Source organism: Harpia harpyja, chromosome Z (genome assembly GCF_026419915.1).
Source record: "Harpia harpyja isolate bHarHar1 chromosome Z, bHarHar1 primary haplotype, whole genome shotgun sequence".
In the NCBI taxonomy this organism is placed as follows: Eukaryota; Metazoa; Chordata; class Aves; order Accipitriformes; family Accipitridae; genus Harpia; species Harpia harpyja.
Window position 1 is genome coordinate 49,550,600 of NC_068969.1, and position 24,393 is coordinate 49,574,992.

Here is a 24,393-nt window from a genome sequence, read left to right on the forward strand (position 1 = left end):
AAGACCTGCTAGCATTATGGTATGTTGGACCTTTAACACAATTTGGATGACATCGCTATTGTAACATCTTAGCATCAAAATAAATCAAAAGCCAAATCACAGTCCTAGAATCTGAGCCCAAAATGAACAGCTCTGCCATGTTCAGAGATGGTGGAAATTTGGTATAATATTTGAGAGGAAAACAGATCTCCTCCAAAAATGGTACTCTGTGGAAAGCTAAAAATCAGCCTAATAGCACTGTGCCTCTTCTCATCCTGGATTCTGAGCAAGGCTCCTAAATGAGCTGCTTATGGCTATAGTCTTCAGTGGCCAGGAGAAACCCACACCTAAGGTAAACCAGACAAACAATTTGCCTTTTCCCAGCAAATTGCCTCTGGAAGAATATTCCCTCCTGGCTGCATATCCAGTTCTTCAGCTGGTTTGGTTGTAGGGTGTCACAAGGGCTGTGACAATCTGAATTGGCTGTGACTCCTTCTAGCATTAAGAGGAGCTTCCAAGAGACTGCAGTAGCCCTTGTTCTTACCTCTTATCTCCCAACACACAGGGTGAAAGTCTCCTTCCTGAAGGAGAGGCAGGAAAACTAAAGCAGTCTTTTCAGCCCAGTGATACTTCTCCCAGCTAGCAGCTCAGTCTGTGAAAACAGACAGTCAGCTGAATGTTCCTCCTCCAAAACAACAAACAAAAAACCCTAGAAGCCCACGGTATCTCATAAAATGTACTTTTATTTATGCATTGAAAAATAGCCCTGTACTGGCCACCCCCCACAGCACCAGTTATCTGTAGGAAACTCAGAACATAGTCTGAAGCCTAGATATACTAGCTGGAAATATCAGCAAGTGGTGGGGAGGCAGGGGATACAGGCAGTGTTGACACTGAAACATAGTGATAAGGCACCAGATTATCCAGGCCACCTGAATCCAAATTTGTTAGTTTCAGTCACCCTGCCTCCTTCCCAAAGACCATATATTTCTCATTTGAAGACTAAAGTAGTAATTTCATACATTGAAAGTGAAGCAATTTTAGAGTAGCTGATTTTTTGACAGAATTGGTATCTTTGCTGCAGGTAAGTTTTACATAATTAATTTTCTTCACCATGAGGCTTGGAAGGTGCTTGGTTCTGAAATGCTAGAATTCAGGACATGGCTGTTCATAAGGCTGTTACTGAAACTTGATTCCTTGAGCCAAAGGTAAATCCTTGCTGTAGTTGATTGTACTGGAAGAGAAACAAGTATTTAGAGACCAGGCTTGATCACTGAGACAAGATTATGCAGTCCATTTCCTATGTACAAGGCTTCTAATTTCTGTGACATGTATACAAAAGACTTCTGTAAGCAGTTTGCCTATTTAAAGTTACAAACTGACTTTACTCCAATTTTCAGTATAGTAACTATATACAGGGAAAGACCACATGCCCCATTATCTCTTCCTTAAGAGATCAAAGAGAAAGTGAAGTATCATTCTCTATTTAATCTCGTACTAGGAGAATATCCATACAGAAAAATCAAGGTGGGAGTTCGCACTTTCATAAGCCTTTGCATGGAAACCAAATCTAGCACAGGTAACGGTTAGGGAGGCCAGCAGAGAGTGGGAATGGTCAACCACTATAGGCTGTCAGGAGATTTATGGATAGATACCCAACACAGAGCAAAATCACCTGCCACTGGTAATAGGGGCCCCCTCACTGTGGTTGCCACTTCATGTATTTCCTGACAAGTTTTGGTAATTTACTTTTTAGCAGAGTTTAAAATCAGGCAAGAGGGGAAAAAAACAGCTTTTTTTTTGTCCCTTTTGAGGAAAAATGAGTAAAGAAAGGTCTTTATCTAGACCCTTCAAATCATTTTCTACCAGAAACACAGATGTAAATTATTGCATGAAGAAAAGGCAATTACACTCATATATGGTTATCTCACATCTAGCAAAGATATCCTCCTGTAGTCAAGGTTTTATACGGTTTGAACTTTTGCAAGTTTATCTGTAATTTACATTTATTTAAAATGTGATAAGTCTGTCTTACCAAGTAGACCGTCTCATATAAAGTTTCCACGAATCACTTCCAGATTCTCTTCCCCCACCAGTGTGCTTTTCACCACCTGTAGGAAAAAGGTTATAAGTGAAAACTTGAAATTTTTTTGGAACATGGGAATCTGGACTAACTCCAGGAGGTGAGACATTTTATAAAAATTCATGGGAAAAAATATTCCTTTGGCATTGTTCTGTATCTGAAATAAGTTACCAGAACACCACCACATACAACGCACACAGCTAGCTCTCTCCTCATGCTTGATCCAAAAAATATCTGCCCAGAGTTGAAAGCCTCATCATGGTGGCACCAGAGGACGTTGTTTTAAAGATATTTTAACATGAGACAAGAGTACAAGAATGTGCTGGTTCTTGTGCTGTTTAAATGGTAAGGTGAATATTTCTTCTTGCCCCCCCCCCCCCGCTTCCTTCAGTATATACAAAAGAGAAATAAAGGCAAAAATGTATTGAAAGACTTTCTCACAAAAATACTTTATGCTGTAATTTTTATGTACACATGCAAAACACACCACAAAAATGCTCAATGTTTTAATTAAAACTGGTTTAAACAGTTTTCTACTCAGCCACATCTCTAAACATGTTCAGAACATACTTCTGAGTTACATTCCCTTGGTGGGGGCGGGGGAAATGATACATGGAATATTTAAAAACCAAATACAGATATTTTTAGAAGCTGAAATCCAACTACCTCATCAATTTGTTTTCTGCTAAAGCAGTATAATTAAAAATTAACTTCATTGATTTCTTCAGATTTAGTCATTTAAATGGACTCAGTAAAACCTTGAAAAATAAGATGAGGAGACCTAAATTATACTAATTTTACAATGGCAATGCTTTACTCTCTTCCAGAGTCATTAGAAAAAAAAAATCCCCCCCCAGCTTTAAAAAAGTGAATCCTGAGGAATAATACCAAGCCTCTAGACCTGATGCTAGAAGATTTCATCATTTAAAGGACAAAGAAAAAAGCATAAGTAACATACCAAAAGCACCTCCAATCTCAGCCCCACTGGTTGGGATGTTGACATTCACAATGCCACAGTCAGATCCCTTTGGCCTACAAACAAAGATAAGACACAATTACTCCTCAGGATCAGGAAAGGCTCCTTCCCTAAAATGAGGGCTATAAAATGCTCAGCTAGCATTGTGCACAGGTTTACAAAATACATGAAAGACTATGATTTTATGCTTCAAGAAGGTAGAAAAAGAATTTAAATTATACCCAAGCCAGCGGAAAATCCTTCCCAAATCCTTAGTAAAGATACTGCTGGAAAGACCTTGGTTTACTTCATTATTCCAGGCAAAAACCTCCTCTTCCTCCTACAAGGAGCATGTGTCAATGGTTAAACCATGACCATTCAAAGCAAAGCAGTTACATACAGCCATAATGCAAACATGCACCACGGCAGGGATAGGATACCTCCACCACTGCACAAAACACACAAGCTGCTTTTGAGCAGGTTGACATGAACAATGAAATCTATTCCTGTACAAACTCTCACCTTAACTCCAGTGCTCTTCACAGAAAATGTGTAAATGTAGCTATACAGTGACGTAAGCTATTACAGTGGATATCCCACAGTGCAGAACAACTGTTACCACTTCTTGAAATGCTGGGACAATTACATTAACGTGACATGCATCTGAAACCTCTCTCCTGACTCTTCTGTTAGCATCCTTGACACCTGACTAATTCCCCATTGTTATTTTACCTTAAATTTCAGCACATACAGTATGGGAGCAAATGTCTCAGTGTGGACAATGGGTGCATTATGAGGAAGGCCAGTCACAATGGTTGGTTCAACATAGTTTCCAGGGCGATTTATGACCTTCAAAACACATAAAAGAAGAAACAACTGAGTAAGTTCAAACCAGCATCCTTCTTAGTACTAGGGTAGGAAGGGAATCTTTCATGGTCTGATTACTGTAGTTGTGCCTAGCAATCAGAAATAGAAGGTTAGATCATCTGAGTAGGTAACTTAAATGTTACTCGTTTAAGTATTTAAAATATAGAAGCATAACTTAAGTCTACTAAGGAGGTAATCAAATCTCGAAGTCTAGCAGCTGACAAAAAATACCTCCTTATTCCTACTTGTAAGCTGATTAGAACTTTAAAGGTATTAGGAAGAAAGTAGGTGCCAGTGAAAGACAAGAATTCCCAGAATGTTAAGCCCCTGAGAATTAAACATCCCATATGATGAAGATGCACAAGTGGCTCTCTTGATTCTTCAGTATTTCCTGAAGTTTGATACTATGAATGCAGGGACAGAACAGCAATTTTTCTTTGTTACATGTTTGATATTCACCATCTACATTGCTGTTTGTATTTTCACTATCACCTGTGACTAGGGAGTAGTGCAAGGAACAGCCAAAAGCTCTTAGCCATTTCTTGAAGGAGAAGGTAGCTTCCAAGTAGACCCATCTTTACCCTAAAGACAGGATTGCTATTCAAACATTCTCAGACCGACTACCTTAATATCCTATAGTGGCTGACAGGACAACCTGAGGTACAATCTTGGCCTAAGCCACCATGTTACTGTATTTTTTTTTCCTAGAGCACTAAATGTAGCAGGGAGAATAAAAGTAAGTCACCTTTCCACCATAGACCACAGAGCCACCCTGTTGTTTTGCTTGTTCTACTGCATCAAGGAACATTTTCACTGCTGCTTTGGTATGAAGAGGCCCATACAGAGTGTCAGCTAAAAACAAAAGATCCAAAGACATACTTTCAGCAAAACTATATATGTTTGCAAATATTCTTATCATGACATTTTGGGAGTAATTATTTAATCTGCCCAAGATGAGCAGTATTAGCTGGATTCTTCAACTCCCTTTCAGAGTTTGTATTCTAAACAAAACCAGTTATCCCCACTCTCTGGTAAACTGCTAAAATTAGATAGCTTTGATCCATGATCTCTTCGGTATTTAACAGAAAGAAACAAATGGAATCTTGTCTCCTAAACTCATGAGTTGAAAATAGCTACTTACGATCCCATGGATCACCAATGCGGACCTGGGCATAGGCCTGAGCAAGCTTTGCCACCACCTCATCATGGATGCTTTCATGGAGGAACTAAACGAAATGTGGTAAGAAGGTTGTAAGACAGCTCAGCCTATGTAACTATTCCTGAAGTACTGCTGCACTTTGAAGAGGGCTGAATGAAGCGTGGAGATAGTGTTGCTCATATTCAGCAAATCCCAAAGTTAAAAATAAACATATGAGCAAGGCCTCAAAACAGCACCAACACCAAGAAACGAAGATTTAAAATCTTCATCATCAAGACTTAAAAGCAGCAAATAAACAAAAACCTGTTTTAATTTTACCCCATCTCAGATCAATGGTATCAATGTGTTCTGTAAAGTCATCAGTTAAGTGTTGTAGGACAAATATTCGAGTGATTTTTATTGCTGTAATGTGAGGAATCACTACTCTTCCCATACACCCAAAGTTAACCTGCATTAATTTTGATGAATATTTACCTAATCAACCCAACTCTGAAAAGACTATACAGACACAGACTAACATTGTAACACCTTTAAACTTATTGAAAATGATTGGTTAAAAATTAATAATAAAGTAAGCAACACATACACCCTTGCTTTCCTGAAATCTAAACCCCGCATCAAAATTTGTAGCAGGCAAAAGCAAAGAAGCTCTGGCAACGAAAAGAAAGAGAAATACGGGAAGCATGGTAAGTTTTATTTTCCTGAGTTTTAGCACCTGGGACACTTAGAAACACATACAAAGAAACTCTTTAGAGCTAGAATTATAGTGGAATAACAAACTACCATCTTATTTTTGCATCATACTGATTTTTGACAAAGTAAAAATGTGTTTCAAAGAATATCTTTTGCTCTCCATAATGTTAGGAATTGCTAGGCATTTCCTGAGCTAATTTGAAATTAAATTTAAATTCAGAACTACCCAAACCAGACAATACATGTTTACTCACCAGCCTTCTAGCAGTTGTGCACCTCTGACCCGCTGTTCCCACAGCAGCAAATAGAGCAGATGGGATGACTAGGTTCAGATCTGCATCTTCAAACACTTAACAAAAATTAAAACATCAGCATGTTACTAAAGTAAACAGGCACTTCACAAGACTTAGGACACTAAACAATATAATAAACTGACAGGCTGGTCAAGAAGCATTGGGAAAAGTCACACTAGCATAGCACACTAACATCTACAGAAACGCTTCAAAACTCCTATTACTTTCACACCTAGAATTAGACACACAGACCTGGACATAAATGTAAGTCTGAACTGCTGAAGAGAGTCTTTTGCAATAAAGGTTGCAAAGAACTTCAGCTTCATTTTAATTCAAGAGACTACAAGCAATTTCTTGCTGTTTCTTCACCTTGTCCTTCTCTCACTGAGAACTCTAGCAGCATAAAGAAACAATGGTAAAGTGTATCCAAATGGCATATAAAAAAAGTAGCTAAAACACACAGGTACACAATAATGTAAAATATAAGTGAGCTGAACAAATTCATCTGGCTTAGATGACATTGGGATGTTTAAAGCAAAGCTAGTATGTACAAGCGTCAAAGGATCCCCCAAATATCAGTCAGCTTAGCCAGTCCCTCAGAATTCTCTACATATACAAAATTATTATTACATTTGGGACAAAGTCCAACCAAACAATGTTTATGCCATCATTCAAAGCCAATTCCAGAAAAAACAGGACTTTAATATGAAAAAGGACTTTAATATGAAAAAGGAAACAATTTTCCAAGTATAAAGCAAGTTTATGCTACTGGCTGCAAAGCACAACAGGAAAAAAAGAAAAACCTACTCAAATATGATTTTTAAAAGAGCTTAATATTCTAGATAGGCAATTACACTTGTTCAGAATATGAGAAAGATGAAACACAAGGCTACAACACAACAGGACAGCAATTTAGTTATTTATCTAGCTTATATGTTCTTCCTGCCACAATGCTCAGCTTCACAGTATTAATGCTATGTTTATCTGTGAAACAGATCATACCCTAAGCTACTTAAACCTGTAAAATGTGCTACTGAAATAAATATCTGCATGCTTTCCTTTCATCTTAAGGCTATATATATGTACTTAAATTCTAAAATGCTAAAAATGTGTTCACGAGATTAGAACTATTCTAAAATCAAATTTATTTAGCATTGTCCACATCCCATTACTGAAGCTTCCTACTTCTCTCATTCCCTTCTTCACTACAAACGTGAATACATGTAAGAGCTTGAACTTTCATTTTTTATCTTAAAACACTACCCCTCCACAATACTGAAGATGGAAAAAAACCCAACATCCTGCTATGTACTTTTTAAACCCCCAGTGGGGGGGGGGGAAGGGACAATTTGCTACAAAACATTTGTATACTAACTTCCAAATATCATCTATGGGACTTGTTGTGGTTTAACCCCAGCCAGCAACTAAGCACCATGCAGCTGCTCACTCACCTCCTGCCCCCTGACCCAGTGGGATGGGGGAAAGAATCGGGAAAAGAAGTAAAACTCGTGGGTTGAGATAAGAACGGTTTAACAGAACAGAAAAGAAACTAATAATGATAACACTAATAAAGTGACAATAGTAATAATAAAAGGATTGGAATATACACATGATGCACAATGCAATTGCTCACCACCCTGCTGATCGATGCCCAGTTAGTGTCTGAGTGGCAATCCGCCCTGCCCCCACTCCCCCCAGTTTATATACTAGATGTGACATCACATGGTATGGAATACCCCGTTGGCCACTTTGGGTCAACTGTCCTAGCTGTGTCCCCTCCCAACTTCTTGTGCCCCTCCAGCCTTCTTGCTGGCTGGGCGTCAGAAGCTGAAAAATCCTCGACTTCAGACTAAACATTATTTAGCAACAACTGAAAGCATCAGTGTGTTATCAACATTCTTCTCATACCTAACTCAAAAACATAGCACTGTACCAGCTACTAGGAAGACAATTAACTCTATCCCAGCTGAAACCAGGACAGACTGAATATCTACAGAGCATATTACCAATAATAGCATTGTTTCCTCCCAGTTCCAGCAGACTCCGGCCTAATAAAAAACACACAAAACAAGTTATGTCACGCACACCTGTATTCAATGCACCTCATGCAGTGAGGCCACCTCTAACTAGAGCCAGGTTTCATTAAATGTATTTTTCTGGACAGACAAGAAGTTTTAGGCATCACAGTCAACTTATCACTCTAGCCAAAGCAGAAAACTACACCAAATGCTACATCTATCACATACTGTGAAGAAAGATACCTGCAAAGCAGTTAGGGCAGAAAGAAGCTTAAGAAGTAGGCAAAAACAGCACTAGAAAGGAAAAGATGAAAACAGAAAAAGTTGCAGCATAAATAGTATGACACAAAGAAGAGGAGGAGGTGCTACAGAGATCAAAATCCACACATAAAATTAAACTGGGCTTATTTATTTCTCTGGCAACTGTTTTATCTCAAATCTGAGAGAAAGAATCACCATTTACTTCTGGGTGAACATTTGCAATCTGATTTCTTTTTTTTAAACTCCTATGAACTTCAAATGTATAAAATGGGAAAAACGAGAAAATCCTGTTCACAAGGTTTAAAACTAAAAAGTTAGAATCTAGCAGCTGTGCATGGACTCATGTCTATACACTTCTAAATATTTGCAACAAAAACAGCACCTCAAAAATCGTAACTTTTCCCCTGTATTTATAAGGAGTAAAAGGTGAGGGGGCACTTCTCCATGAACACATTGCCAAAAGACTATAGGCCATGGATCTTCATCTTGACAATCTCCATACAATTACATTCATGGTCACACACACCCCGCCCCACACACCCCAAATTAACTGTAGTACCATGGATTTGTGGGTACCCTGGAAAAAATGCTGAGTTGTGACAGGTACAGTATCTAGCTCTGCGCAGTTTCAACATCCTATTTCCACGAAGTCACAAGGAAAAGGGAAAAAAAAAAAAAAAAAAAAAAAAGGTAGCACAAGAGGTAAGTAAAACAAGCTGTCATTTTAAAATCCTGTGGGGCTCGCCTGCCTTTTCCAACCATGGAAAGAAGTGGAGGAGACCCCACACACTCACCAAATCTCTCCTGAACCATAAGCGCTACTTGCTTGCCCACTTTTGTGCTGCCAGTGAAGGACAACAGGTCCATTCTCTCATCTCTTGCCATTGCTGTCCTGCACAACAGGAGACATACCACCACATTCAATGGAAGAGCAGACAGCTGGAAAAGCTGCTTGCACCTTCCACATAAACCAACTTGAACCAGGGACATCTTTTAAAGTCAGAGCCACTTCTTTGAAACCATCAGGTAAGTGACCAAGCAGACGGCAGGAAAGCTGCTTCTTAGTCAGAAAAGAGGAGGTTTCACTCCGCCTTTTCAGATTGTAAGAGCATCACCTGTACACTAATTTTGAAATTCAATCTAAAGTACATAGCAAGATCAGTTCCAAACATTATGTTCCCTAAGAAAATATGCATACCTATGACTTTTTTTAATGCTTACCATCTGTTTTGTCTTCTCTTGAAATGCTCCAAAGATACATCTGAATATACATTTCTACTGGGTATTTCCATATTGTAATTATCAAACAAAACAATTTGATTTGTATAGCTTCCAAGCACAGGTATGCATCTATGAGCAAGTACAGAGTCCTATGTGAGCATGGAAAATGGGGAAGTATTCTCCTCCGCAAGTGGTCCAAAAGGCCAATGGGTTAGAAATTGAAAACTCTTAAGAATATGATGAGTGGAATTTAATATTAGCTGTATTCTTTGGGTGTAAACATATGCAGAAGTAGAATATATTAGTCATGTCTCTTCATTAAATATCTGATAAGTTTTGTTAGCAGCTGATCTCACAAGAGCAAGTAGAAGTACGTATTATGTTTACAGCTGGGCCAGAGTTTCAGACCAGTTGATAAAAATGAAGGCAACAGGTACATGTATGTACTGGGAACTCCTGACGATCAGAATAACTTTACAAGAACTACCTCAAAGAATATTCTTTACCCTCTATACATCTTCACAAGAAATGTTACCTACCCAATGTCTGCTCCACCACAAACCAGAGAACAGATTGCTCCAGGCACTTTGTTATCCTCCAAGACTTTGGCAATTATCCTAGATTCAAAGATGTAAAAATTTCAGAGATTTCTGACAGGTGTATATAATAGGGAATGAACCATTAAAACTGACTGACCACGTACAGGAAGAAGCTAGATTTTTAAAAAGCAGCCGTCTTGCAGTTAATTGACATGTAGTTTGTACAATACATAACACACCTCTCTTATCAAGGACTTTGCTGTTACAATCATAGCTCACACAGAAGCAAGACTAAAATACGTTCATCGTGTGTCCACACAGCTGGCGCAGACAAGCATTAGATCAGTGTGTAAAAACCTTGGCCGTATAGTCTTCCCCCATTAGAAAGAGAAATTTACATAACTTCATGGAGCTACATAAAATACTCATAAGTAGTTTGGGGCCATTGTTCTCAGAAGTTAATATTAAAGCTACAAGACTTACTAATTAGTTATTTTAAAGAGGCCTATTTATACTTAGCATTTAAAAATAAATGTTATTTGTAGCACACTACAGATAAGTATTTAAAATGCTAATATAGTAAGCAAAGTACAAATCTACAGTAAGTATCACTCTGACAGTTATTCTTTGGAGTTCTCCTTTTTATCATAAATGAGTTTTGAACCCTGGAAACACATCCTGAGATGTTACTAGGTTTGGGTAGCAAAGATTGTGTAAAGGCATCTTCAAGATATAGGTCTACACAGCCAGTCAGAAGGATTTGCCAAGAAACTGGGTGCTGATATTAGGCTGAGGCTCCCCAAAAAAGGGATGATTCTGAAACATGAGTGCGTGATTGAGGGAAGCTGAATTTTGTGAGCAATTCATCTTCTGCAAGGAAGAAAACCACATTGCTAGCCCTATTTCAGCAGAAGCACAGCCCTGGTCCCAGAAAAAACTGGCCAACAGTACAGGTAACATCCTGCATATACAGTTACTTCTTGGGTAACAAGGGGAAACCAGTTCTTCTGACCCCTAAGCACTCCCTCAAACAGAAAAGCAGTTGTTTAAAAAGCAAAACACAAAGCAAAGAAACCAGAACTCACTTTGTAACAGCAACACTAGTGAGGGATGTTGTAGGAGCACCCTTCCTAAAAATAATTAAAAAAAAAAAGACATTATTTCCTTTTCAATTCTTTGAGAATAAGAAATAATTCAAATATGCAATTTTTATAGTATCTGAAATACAGCACACTTTGGTCAGGCTGGTTTTCAGGTGCATGTTAAGACAGGGACTCAAGCGTTTCTTTCCACAGCTGAACATTCAGAGCTTCTACTGAAATCCACATGAACAAGAGCTATGCCAGACATTAGAGTGAACCAGGTAGATGAAAGTGAAGCAGGAGCTGGGAGAGGAAGTAAAGCTACTTATTTAGATACTTAATTTTAGCTGTACCAATTCTGAAAATATTAACTGTTCACTACCACTGCTGCAAGACCTCAACCTGGCTTCTTTAATAACAAGCCATTTGGCTAAGTCCTGGACAGCTCTGATTCTCAATATCTCATAAAAGAGGTTACCATAGAATTAAACAAAGTTCTTTGACTACAGGTGAACCTAAAAATAAATAGAAACTAAGCCTACATGAGATAGAATCAAATATACAGAAACACCAGACATTTGATAACAATTTCATGCCTGAGATAATAGCTCTCTAATTTTAAAATACTGTTAGCATGTTGGAGAGCTGTATCTTACCAGAGGCAAGCATTTCCACAGACCATTGCAATTGCGCTGTTCCACCCATAAACCGCTACGGGGAAGTTAAAGGCTGTGATGATTCCTACTAACCCAACAGGATTCCACTGCTCTATAAGGGCATGGCCAGGTCCTGAAAGCAAAGACACAACGTAATGCAATTTGCATCCATTTAGTGTTTTTTTAGAAAGGAAACCATGTGAGCAAGGGGCCTAGCATCACTCCTCTGTCCATCAGAGCACTAGCTTGTGGAGAGCTGTATTATATGGGCTCTGCGCCTTACTGGAACACTAGATTATGGAAAAACATAATAACATGACAACATGAAGTTTTACTATTTTAATTGTTCATTTAACAGAATGGTGATTGTTTGCTTATCAACAACTGACAAGAAGGTCTCTCATTTCTAAGTATACTCCTGAACTTCTTACGTACTTTTCTCTAGCACCTTCATTAACAAAGAAAAAGAGAAGATGCCAGAAGCTTCCCCCTTGTCCCACGGAGCCAATGCCAGGTGGCTCCAAGACAGACCCACCGCTGGCCACGGCCGAGCCCAGTGGTAGTGCCTCTGGGATAACAGATTTAAGAAGGAAAAAAGTTGCAGCAGGCACAGAAATGACAGCCAGAGAGAGGAGTGAGAACATGTAAAAGAAAGAACCCTGCAGACCCCCAGGTCAGTGAAGAAGGAGGGGGAGGAGGTGCTCCAGGCACCAAAGCAGAGATTCCCCTGCAGCCTGTGGGGAAGACCATGGTGAGGCAGCCTGTCCCCCTGCAGCCCATGGAGCTCCACAGTGGGGCAGATATCCACCTGCAGCCCATGGAGCTCCACAGTGGGGCAGATATCCACCTGCAGCCCGGAGAGGACCCCACGCCGGAGCAGGTGGGTGCCCAAAGGAGGCTGTGACCCCGTGGGAAGCCCGCGCTGGAGGAGGCTCCTGGCAGGACCTGTGGCCCCGTGGAGAGAGGACCCCAGGCTGTAGCAGGTTTTCTGGCAGGACTTGTGACCCCGTGGAAGGGACCCACACTGGAGCAGTCTGTGCCTGAAGGGCTGCACCCTGTGGAAGGGACCCATGCTGGAGCAGTTCGTGAAGAACTGCAGCCCGTGGGAAGGACCCAAGTTGGAGAAGTTCATGGAGGGCTGTCTCCCATGGGAGGGACCCCACGCTGGAGCAGGGGAAGAGTGTGATGAGTCCTGCCCCTGAAGAGGATGAAGCAGCAGAGACAACATGTGATGAACTGATCATAACCCCCATCCCTGTCCCCCTGTGCTGCTGGTGGGGGTAGGTAGAGAATCCGGGAGTGAAGCTGTGCCTGGGAAGAAGGGAGGGGTGGAGGGAAGGTTTTTTGAGATCTGGTTTTATTTCTTATTACCCTGCTCTGGTTGATTGGCAACAAATCAAGTTAATTTTCCCCAAGTCGAGTCTGTTTTGCCTGTGACGGTAATTGGTTGATCTCCCTGTCTCCCTGAAATCTCCCTGTCCTTACCTCAACCCACGAGCCCTTTGTTATATTTTCTTCCCCTGTTCAGCTGAGAAGGGGGAGTTATATAGCGGCTTTGGTGGGCACCCGGCGTCCAGAGTCAACCCATCACAGCTTCAAAGACTGGAGAGAAAATCTGTTGCCTCTCTTGCTATATGCCACAGGCTAGATACTTCATTAGGTAGTGTTACTGCCTACCAGCACATCTATTCCTAGACAACATGCTCCCTAAGTAACTCGCGGTACAGACATTTTGCTGCACTACATCCCTGTATATTTAAGATACATCTCCATCTCTTCATTTGTACAAATAAACACCCAAAAACCACATAACCACAAAATGAAAAAAACCACCCAACAAAATATATACACACATACTTACTTTCTGAAGGCAAAATAGGTCCACCAATCATTCGGGACAAACCAACAGCATAGTCGCAGACATCAACATACTCCTGCACTTCCCCAACACCCTCAACAAAAATCTTTCCCATTTCCAAAGAGACCTGAAAAAATCAAGAGCAAGACAAAATTATTTTTTAAAAAATTCCCTTGCATCCCCAATACATTTTGTCTCCCACTAATGTCAGGTATATCTGTATACCAAGTAAGATTTAATACACATTTTTTTCCTTAGAAGAGATTCACCTCTTCCTGAGTTATTCACAGCTTAAAGAAAGAACACAATAGACAACTAGGCAGGAGTCACATTCCCATACAATAGGAGGAAATTAGAAGAGGAAATTAAAAATAACCTACTGAAAGGAGATCCAACAGTAATGAGGTTCATAGATTTAGATCAATGAAACACTGAATTTCCATGAGGATGTTTGCGTACATTGTGGACCAGGCACGGAATAAATTGAAAAAAGGGATTACTCTGCTCCAGCAAAAGAAAACGGTCATTTACATTTTTCGTAAGCGAACTACTCATTTTACAACACCTTAAAGTGAGTTTGAGAGATTCTATTTTCAGACACTGCTGAAAACGTCTACACACGTTTAGTATTTTAGTTACCTGGGATGTTTAGGATCAATTTTTTTTTCTTTTTTTAGCTGAAGTCAATCCTAAACTATGTCCTTCTGTTAAAAGCATGTTAGATGTACACAGCAGACATATACATTATCAATGAGAATAAGCTGGTATTTGAAGACATTTTCCTCCAAAGTGAGAAAATTCACTAATTTAGCAACTGACAAGTCCCCCATTTATCCCCACTTAATTTTACAGTCATGCTCTGATATCTAGGTGCAACTTTCATGCAGGTATCACCTACCACTTTAGACTGACGATTGTACTTTCAAGAAGCTGTTAAGTGAGGAATCAGGTTCGAAGGATTGCAGCAAGATTTTACTCCCCATGCAAAGGTTAAAATAAAGGTGACTAAATGTATTTCTCGGTATTTCTGTAATGCCTGTGGTCATCTCAAGACAGAAGGAATAGCCACTATCTGTGACCAGAAATGGAGGGCAATCAGAAGAAACACAGCAGTGAGTCCATAAGTGCAGTAGAGATACACCTGGATACTTGACAAGGCCATTTTGAGGCAAGGCTGGAAATTTCCAATGGAATATGAAAAGGTGAGTTGCCATACCGTTCCCTTTTATGTATCCTGAAGACAGGAAAAGTCCTAAAACCTGGATACATACTGCACAGCTTTCACCCTGAAGTTCACCCCCTATCCTGGAAGAGCTGAACAGATGACTTATGTTTGGGAAAACTAGAAAAATGCTCTGGCAATAAGCAACAAATTTTGTCCAAGGAACATACAGCAAACTTCTGTCTATCCACACTCACCAGGGAAGCTGTACCATTTTTGAATACAAAAGTACATTAGCACTCTAATTCCACCACAGAAACTCTGCTGAGGAAACAACATCAAGGGAAACAGCAGAACAAAGTTTTGTAGGTTAACAATACGGGCTTGACTACACACGGAGTTATTCACTGAGAGCTATTTCTGAATAGTAGCACATATAGGCAAGCCCTGTAAAAGGAAAGTGGTAAGTTCCCTACTTGTCTCCTTTTCTTCCCTAGCAACTAGCAAGTGTTTTAAAGGAGCAGTCCTTCAACCTTTATGTCCTGCACAGCACTGCAAGAAGATCTCATTAAGACCATCTCACCTTCTGAAGCCTTATACCTCCACATGTCAGTTTGCAAAATCCCGCAGATCACCAGAAAGAGCTCAAGATTAAAAGCTCTGTATTAGAGGAAGGTCTTTTTCAGGACACTTTTAGTATCAGACAGTGCCCTATCTGACAGGCAAGTGGGAAAACAGCAGGGCAACAGTTGTAACACTCCTCTCCGCTAGAGTACAGGCTCAGAATGAATTACGCTTTCTTTTCCTATTATATATTAACTTTTCAGTGTAGGATGCCAGAATGCAATCTTACTTTTTTCTTTTTTTTTCTTTTTTTTTTTTAATTAAAATTTCTTTAGGCAAGCTAACAGAACAACAGCATTTTAACAATTATTAATGTTAATATTGCAGAGTGGTACATTAAAAACCAAGAAAAACAGTTTTGACGCCTCACCCCCAAACCCGCCACAAACTTAAGCTGCTTCTTAAAACACATTACCAAGCTTCCTAGAACCTTGATTTTTTGTCTCAGGGCATCACCAATCTGTCGCACTATTTCTCCACGCTTAGGTGCAGGGATCTAGTCAAAACAAAAGAAAACAGAAAAATCTATTTGAGATTGAACATCGGTGACTTCTGCAGCATACACACTGCTAGTTTTCTACCCCTGCAGTAAGAAATCACTGGTTGCTGTACTTCTCCCCCTCTCTTCCCAAGATATCATTACTCATTCATTTTTATCATGTGCACTGCTTTACAAGAAACTGTTTCCTGCCTCACAGAGACTGGTAACAACTGTGCACATTTATGTCTGTTCAAAACTTCAGTTCCACTGAATATTGCCAGAAGCATTCAGATTATTAGCTCTGCTACTTCTGTTCAGCTACACCACCCACAATGCCCCCAAACAATCAGCTTCACCTCAAGAAACAAGCATTTTTTTTAAAATAAAAGCATGTACTGGTTTCTGAGCTTTTGAAGTGTACTTAACATCACATTTTCATATGGTTTTTTTCAGCATGACAATGGCTGCTGACATTTGTTAGTAAATGCTGAGACACACAGAAGCCTCAATCATGGAAAAATTAAAACCATATACCAAGTATTAATGGACTTTTTTTAATGTGGTATTAGTATGTGTCCTGGTTTCAGCTGGGATAGAGTTAATTGTCCTCCTAGTAGCTGGTAGAGTGCCATGTTTTTGAGTTAGGTGTGAGAAGAATGTTGATAACACTGATGTTTTCAGTTGTTGCTAAGTAATGTTCAGTCTAAAGTCAAGGATTTTTCAGCTGCTTATGCCCAGCCAGCAAGAAGGCTGGAGGGGCATAAGAAGTTAGGAGGGAGCACAGTCAGGGCAGCTGACCCAAACTGGCCATGTCTAGTTTATAAACTGGGGGGAGTGGGCATGGTGGAATCGCCACTCAGGAACTAATTGGGCATGGGTCCATGGGTGGTGAGCAATTGCATTGTGCATCATGTGTATATTCTAATCCTTTTATTACTACTATTGTCATTTTATTAGTGTTACCATTATCATTATTAGCTGCTTCTTTTCTGTTCTATTAAACTGTTCTTATCTCAACCCATGAGTTTTACTTCTCTTCCCAATTTTCCTCCCCATCCCACTGGGGGCGGCGGGGAAGTGAGTGAGCAGATGCATGGTGCTTAGTTGCTGGCTGGGTTTAAACCATGACAGTATGTTAGATAATAATCAATAGCCAGGATCAGTTATAAACCATAAGCATGGAACAGGATATACAGGATTAGAAACTGCTGATGAACTGCAGTTCTCTGGAAAGAGAGGAGTGAGGGATACCATAAGCCATGCAAGCATATCTGTTTACAGGCAAAGTCTTTCAGATAAGCTCATTACAAACAACAAAATTCACAAACTAACAACAAACAGCTTTGAGACAAGGCTTTACAGCATTTGATCTGCTGATTCTTTGTTATCTGTTAGATCGCTTTCAGATGATTTCCAAGCACATTAGCAGCTGGCATACACTCACCAACATTATATTCACAAATTGTAACAAAAGAACACATACTAACATATCATGAGAAAGCTGAGGAAGCTGTTGTGTTTGTCCTAAACTTTGTTCTCTTTGGGCAAGGCAAACTACTTTGCTGGATAAAATACAGAATGTCCAATACCTTACAAAACACAGGTTTCAGTTTGTATACTGTACCTTTTATAGCAGGTAGCTATAAAAACCAAGCCTGGCATGGCCAGCAAGAGAATGGATGCTGGATGGAGATAGCTTGTACAGGTGTACTGAGAAATACAGCTTGCTAAGGAAAGACAGCTTAGCTATTGTCTGACACAGCAACATTTTGGAATAACGTAGCTGTTCTGTAAAACACCAGGACAGCTGGTGAACAAAAAAACCACACTCAAAACCAGCTGTCTTCCCCACCCCATGAGAACAAGGTCATCACCACAAGTTAAATATCCAAATATTCTGCAGAGTTCTTGCAGTAGAAAGCATGCAGCAACAGGAAGTTAAACACACCCACAGGGATAATTTGCTTGCTACAAAGTTTCTGAACTCCAGCAGACCTGTTGGCAATGACTTACAGGCACAAACCTGCGTAATGTGCCAGACTTTTCAAAACAAACATTTTTCACAAGTCAATGTCCTCACCTTTGTACCTCAATGGTAATGTGCGCAAGTTGCCTGCGTTTGTTTCTTGAGGTCCGCATTGCAGATTTTTGCTTTAATACAATTTATACAACATGAACATGTTTTTACATCTTCACCTGACAAAGCAATTTAATGGCCTTTACCTGCCACGAGATACATTATAAAAGAGAAGCCTCTGTTAACTTACATCAGCCCAGACCTTCCATGCCTCTTTAGCCTTCTTTACTGTTTCTTCATAATCCTCCAAACTAGCCTACATGAAAAAGCATATCAAAGAAAAAGTTAGGAAAACCAAAACCCCAAAACAAACACCACAGAAAAGCTTCTGCATCCAACTCAAGACACTTCTAGAGGATAGTACTGCACTACAGAATACCACTTTCACAGGAAGTTTATATCCTGCCATAGTTTGGTCCCAATATGGCCTGTTGAGTTACTTGAAGTTACTGTTGAGGAATACCATATGTGCTGCGTAAATAAAAAAAAAAAAAAGGTGAGCAGAAATTTTCCTTCAGATGACAAAAGCTGTTCCATAGAGAATAGCTGGAAGGTAGGCATTCATCGCATATTCGTGTACCTTCTTTTATCTTAGTTACTACTACTACTGCCATTATTAAACAAAGGCTGTGAGGACTGCCCTACTCCACCAGCCTCACTGGACATCAAGGGCTAATCGAATCCTAATAAACAAAAGGAGTAGGTTAGCGCCACAGCACTATTCTCACACTAAAAGCTTCCATAAGTTTACCACACGAATTCCACGTTGCTCTCCTTCGTACCTCTCCCAGCCACTCAGCTCGGCTGAATAGCCACAATCCACCCCTACTCTGCAGCTCCCTCTAGAAACAAACGGAAAAGGGCAGGACAGGCCCTTGCTCTTCCCAACAACACTTGCAAGAATAGGGGGGGAATAAAAAAAAAAAATTAAAAAAAAAAAAAAAGGTGAACAGCCTGTTTTTCTTCCCAGAAAAACCACGCGGTTACTTCCAGCAGACGGCCCGAGCTGTGATGAGCTTCACCAACTGCCTCTGGATTCAACATCCCCATAGCCCCTGCCGCCTTCACCCACCCCGGCGGGCTCCTGCCCTTCATGAACCTGGTCCAGAGGAGGAGCACCTCCCAAACGAACGCCCAAACACCCCTCACTCTGGCCACGGGGAGCGGAAGGCTCCTTCCTTCCCAGCAGCCGGCGGGTCCCTGCCCCCCCCCGAGCTCCCCGGGCCGGGCCGGGCCGAGGCGTGCTTACCTGCCGGACGCTGGCTATGGGCTCGTTCGTGGCAGGGCAGTACGTCGTCACCACCTAGAGCGGGGGCCGGGGGGGGGAGGCGGGAAAGGATGAGCAGCGGGGCCGTGCTCGCCCCTTTACCCAACGGAGGGGGCGCAACGCCCAGGGCCGCACCGAGGCCCGGCCGCGCCGCCACCCCAGGGCCCGGCTCCCGCCACAGGCCGCGCCGCCACCCCAGGGCCCGGCTCCCGCCACAGGCCGCGCCGCCACCCCAGGGCCCGGCTCCCGCCACAGGCCGCGCCGCCACCCCAGGGCCCGGCTCCCGCCACAGGCCGCGCCGCCACCCCAGGGCCCGGCTCCCGCCACAGGCCGCGCCGCCACCCCAGGGCCCGGCTCCCGCCACAGGCCGCGCCGCCACCCCAGGGCCCGGCTCCCGCCACAGGCCGCGCCGCCGCCCGCACCTGGCCACCGCCGCCCCAGAGCCCGTTGTACACGCCGGAGTTCTCCTCCTGCAGGCCCAGCTCCCGCAGCCAGGCGTAGCGCGGCTGGCTGACCAGCAGCGTAGACATAGCGGCTGCCGAGCCCACGGCCGGCCGCAACGCGGCGACAGTGCGGCGCAACCCCAGCATCGCCGGCAGCCGCCCGGAGTGAGGCTGGGCGAGGGGCAGCGGCCCGCCCCCCTATCGCCGGCGCCGATTGGTGAGGTCGCGGCAGCGCTCCTCCCCCCCCCCAGGCCCGCCCCCGCCTGGCTGCCCCCTGGCAGCCCTCCGCCTTCGTGCTCCCGCCCCCCGCCTGCCTGCTGCTTGTCCGCCGGCTGCCTGCCGGCCTCCTGCCAGGGCCCTGCCAGCCTGCCTGCCCGCTGCCTGCCTGCCGGCTCCTTTTCCCTGCCCGCTGGCCCCTTTCCTGCCTGCCCTCTGCCTGCCCGCCCTGGGCAGAGGCAAATAGAGGCCAGCTCCTGTAGGGTCCCAAATCGTCCCCCACGCCAGGTCGGCCTCAAGGGCCAGCACGCACCGCCGGAGTGCGGGGGCAGCGGAGTCCCCCAGTCGTGCATTTCCAATCGCAGGGGAAAAGAAGAGTGCGCAGGCATCAAAACAGGGAAAAAACGATAGCACTCCTTATTCAACAAAGGAGTTATAGCAATAATGATAGTATTGCTAATGATAGGAGTAGGCATTACCCTTTCCATTCTTTAATACTGTTCTTGAATCTCAGTGAAAAGAAGTGGCTTCAGCTTACCCACGTGGCCACTTACCCAGGCTCCAGTAGTTGCGATTCTACAATCTTTTTGTTTCTCCTTTCTTGTATACAGGACTAATGTACATACCTCACTCGATACTCACTTATCTTGCAAAATTGCAAATGATCTTTATCCCATGTTCTTAAAATGTAATTCCCCTTAAGAGGCTTTAGAAATTTAGATGACTGACTTACTATGATCATGAAACAGTGTTTGTTTTCCGGAATACAGTATTTTCTGAATGACCAAACCAATTAGGAATAAAACCCAATACTAATCATCACTCAGCGGCGAGGCCAGCAGAGGCGACGGTAAGTCGGCGGCCAAGCGCTAGCCTGAGGCGGACCGGGAGGCTCCCGAGGCCCGGGAGCGCCGGGGCAGAGCGGAGGGCCCCGGCCAGAGCCGGCGGCTCTCGCGGGACAGGCTGACGCGGCGTGGGCGTTGCCAGGGGCAACCGCGGGAGATTTGAACGGCCCCGAGGAGCGCCGGCGAACGGGAGCGCGTCAGAGAGGGCATGGCGCGTCAGAGAGGGCGTGGCGCGTCAGTTGGCGCAGGCGGGGAGTGCAGGCCCCGCCTTCCTCTTCCCAGCTGGAGAAGGCTACTCAAGCGGTGGGCGTCGGCCCGGAGGGAGACCCAGGTAGGGTTGCCGCTCGGGGGAAAGCCATTGTTAGGAAAAACGCGTCGACGCAGACGGAGCTCCCATGTGAACATGCAGCTGTCCGGGTCTCTGGCTGCAGGGAGTGCCTGAGCCTATCACCGATGCCGGAGGGCAGCGGGGACACCTCTTGTGTGAGGTGTGACCAGGCGAACGATCTGCTCAGCGTGGTGGTAGAGCTGAAGGAGGAAGTGGAAAGGTTGAGGAGTATCAGGGAGTGTGAGAGAGAGGGAGATAGATTGGTGGGCCCACACCCTACCATCCCTGAGGCAGGGGCAGCAGATGGAGGCTCCGCAAGAAGCGGAGGTTCCCCTGACGTCCTGCCGCCAGGCAGGAGGGGACCTAAGAGATGGAGGGGAATGGATACAGGTGCCTGCTCGGGGAGGCAGGCGAATCCCCTCCCGGTCTCCCTCACCTTCCCAGTTGCCCCTGCGCAACAGGTATGGGGCTCTGGAACTTGCGGACCAGGCCAGTGAAGATCAGGGTCTAGATGAAGCCCTATCTAGGGAGGTGCCTAGGCCCAGTCGGGCAGCCCCACGCATTCTCACATCCGCTGAAAAAAGAAAAAGGAGGGTAATTGTCGTAGGCGACTCCCTTCTGAGCGGGACAGAGGGCCCAATATGCAGACCTCACCCATCCCACCGGGAAGTCTGCTGCCTCCCTGGGGCCCGGGTAAAAGACGTTACCAGGAAACTCCCTGGTCTCGTTCGGACCTCTGGTTATTACCCATTGCTGGTTGTGCAGGTTGGCAGTGAGGAGATTGCAGAGAGAAATCCAAAGGCAATCAAAAGGGACTTCAGGGCACTGGGACGACTAGTGGAAGGATCGGGAGCACAGGTAGTGTTTTCCTCAATCCCTTCAGTGGCAGGGAAATACACTGAAAGGAACAGGAAAACACACCTGGTTAATACGTGGCTCAGAGGCTGGTGCCATCGGTGGAATTTGGGGGTTTTTGATCATGGGGAGGTTTACACGGCACCGGGCTTGCTAGCGACAGATGGTTTCCAGCTATCTCAAACGGGTAGAAGAATCCTCGCCCATGAGATGGCAGGGCTCATAGAGAGGGCTTTAAACTAGGTTTGAAGGGGGTAAGGGATAAAACTAGGTGCACCAGAGATGAGCCTGGGGGCAGCGCGCCGATGTTAGGGGTGGATTCGATAACCCAGCTCAAATGCATCTATGCCAATGCATGCAGCATGGGCAATAAACAGGAGGAGCTGGAAGCCATCGTGCAGCAGGATAGATATGACTTAGTCGCCATCATGGAAACATGGTGGGACGACTCCCATGACTGGAGTGCTGCAATGGATGGCTACAAGCTCTTCAGAAGGGATAGGCAAGGTAGAAGAGGTGGTGGGGTGGCTCTCTATGTTAGGGAATGTTTTGACTGTTCAGAGCTACACGATTCTGATGACAAGGTGGAGTGCTTATGGGTGAGGATGAGAGGGAAAGCCAATAAGACAGGTATTGTGCTGGGAGTCTGTTATAGACCACCCAACCAGGTTGAAGAGACGGATGAATCATTCTACAAGCGGCTGGCAGTAGTCTCAGAATCGTGTGCCCTTGTCCTCGTGGGGGACTTCAACTTTCCAGACGTCTGCTGGAAATACAACACAGCAGTGAGTAAACAATCTAGGAGGTTCCTGGAGTGTGTGGAAGATAACTTCCTGACACAGCTGGTGGGTGAGCCAACCAGGGGAGGAGCCTTGCTAGACCTGTTGTTTACGAACAGGGAAGGACTGGTGGGAGGTGTGATGGTTGGAGGCTGTCTTGGGCTTAGTGACCATGAAATGATAGAATTTTCAATTCGTGGTGAGGCAAGGAAGGTGGTCAGCAAAACCAGCACTATGGACTTCCAGAGGGCAAACTTTGGCCTCTTCAAGGCACTGGTTGAGAGAGTCCCTTGGGAGACAGTCCTGAAGGGCAAAAGGGTCTAGGAGGGATGGACATTCTTTAAGAAGGAAATCTTAATGGCTCAGGACCAGGCTATTCCCATGTGCCGCAAGTCAAACCGCCGAGGAAGATGACCAGCCTGGCTGAACGGGGAGCTTTTGCTAGGAGTCAAGAAAAAAAGGAGAGTTTATCATCTCTGGAAGAAAGGGCAGGCAACTTGGGAGGAGTACAGGGATTTTGTTAGATCATACAGAGAGAAAATTAGAAAGGCAAAAGCTCAGCTAGAACTAAATCTGGCCACTATTGTAAGGGACAACAGAAAATGTTTTTACAAATATCTTAACAGTAAAAAGAAACCCAAGGAGAATATCTATCCTTTAATGGATACAGAAGGGAACGTTGCAACCAGAGATGAGGAAAAGGCTGAGGTACTTAATGCTTTATTTGCCTCAGTCTTTAGTAGGGAGACCAGTTATCCTCAGGGTACTCTGCCCCCTGAGCAGGAAGGCAAGGATGAAGAGCAGTATATACCCCCCTTAATCCAGGAGGAAATAGTTAGTGACCTACTACGCCATCTGGACACTCACAAATCTATGGGACCAGATGGGATCCATCCAAGAGTACTGAGGGAACTGGTGGAGGTCCTTGCCAAGCCACTCTCCATCATCTATCAGCAATCCTGGTCAACGGGGGAGGTCCCAGAGGACTGGAGGCTTGCCAATGTGACACCAGTTTACAAGAAGGGTCAGAGGGAGGATCCGGGGAACTACAGGCCTGTCAGCCTGACCTCGGTGCTGGGGAAGATTATGGAACGGTTTGTCTTGAGAGCACTCACATGGCAAGTCCAGGATAAGAAGGGGATCAGGCCCAGCCAGCATGGGTTTACGAAAGGCAGGTCCTGCTTGACCAACCTGATCTCCTTCTATGACCAGGTGACCAGCTTAGTGGATGAGGGAAAGGCTGTGGATGTTGTCTACCTTAACTTCAGCAAGGCCTTTGACACTGTCTCTCATGGCATACTCCTTGAGAAACTGGCACCTCATGGCTTGGACAAGTGGGTGAAAGGGGTGAAAAACTGGCTGGATGGACGAGCCCAGAGGCTTGTGGTGAATGGAGTTAAATACAGTTGGCGGCCAGTCACAAGTGGTGTTCCCCAGGGCTCAGTACTGGGACCAGTTCTGTTTAATATCTTTATCAATGATTTGGATGAGGGGATTGAGTGCACCCTCAGCAAGTTTGCAGGCGACACCAAGTTGGGAGGCAGGGTTGATCTGCTCGAGGGAAGGAAGGCTCTACAGAGGGATCTGGACAGGCTGGATCGATGGGCTGAGGCCAATCATATGAGGTTCAACAAGGCCAAGTGTCGGGTCCT

General features: G+C 44.0%; 1 protein-coding gene across 1 annotated transcript; it reads right to left on the bottom strand.

Annotated features, from left to right (window-relative positions):
• Positions 1 to 702: 702 nt before the first annotated feature.
• On the bottom strand, positions 703 to 19,889 carry ALDH7A1 (aldehyde dehydrogenase 7 family member A1). Its single transcript, XM_052775794.1, has 18 exons — positions 19,698 to 19,889; positions 19,258 to 19,311; positions 18,199 to 18,264; positions 15,866 to 15,946; positions 13,668 to 13,791; positions 11,807 to 11,939; positions 11,154 to 11,198; positions 10,069 to 10,146; positions 9,103 to 9,200; positions 8,036 to 8,077; positions 5,991 to 6,085; positions 5,026 to 5,110; positions 4,630 to 4,736; positions 3,750 to 3,866; positions 3,260 to 3,357; positions 3,021 to 3,094; positions 2,015 to 2,090; positions 703 to 1,213 (listed from the first exon to the last, which is right to left on the bottom strand). Exons 1-18 carry the CDS (start codon positions 19,863 to 19,865, stop codon positions 1,159 to 1,161), a joined length of 1,596 nt encoding a protein of 531 aa, XP_052631754.1. The 5' UTR covers positions 19,866 to 19,889; the 3' UTR covers positions 703 to 1,158.
• Positions 19,890 to 24,393: the final 4,504 nt, after the last annotated feature.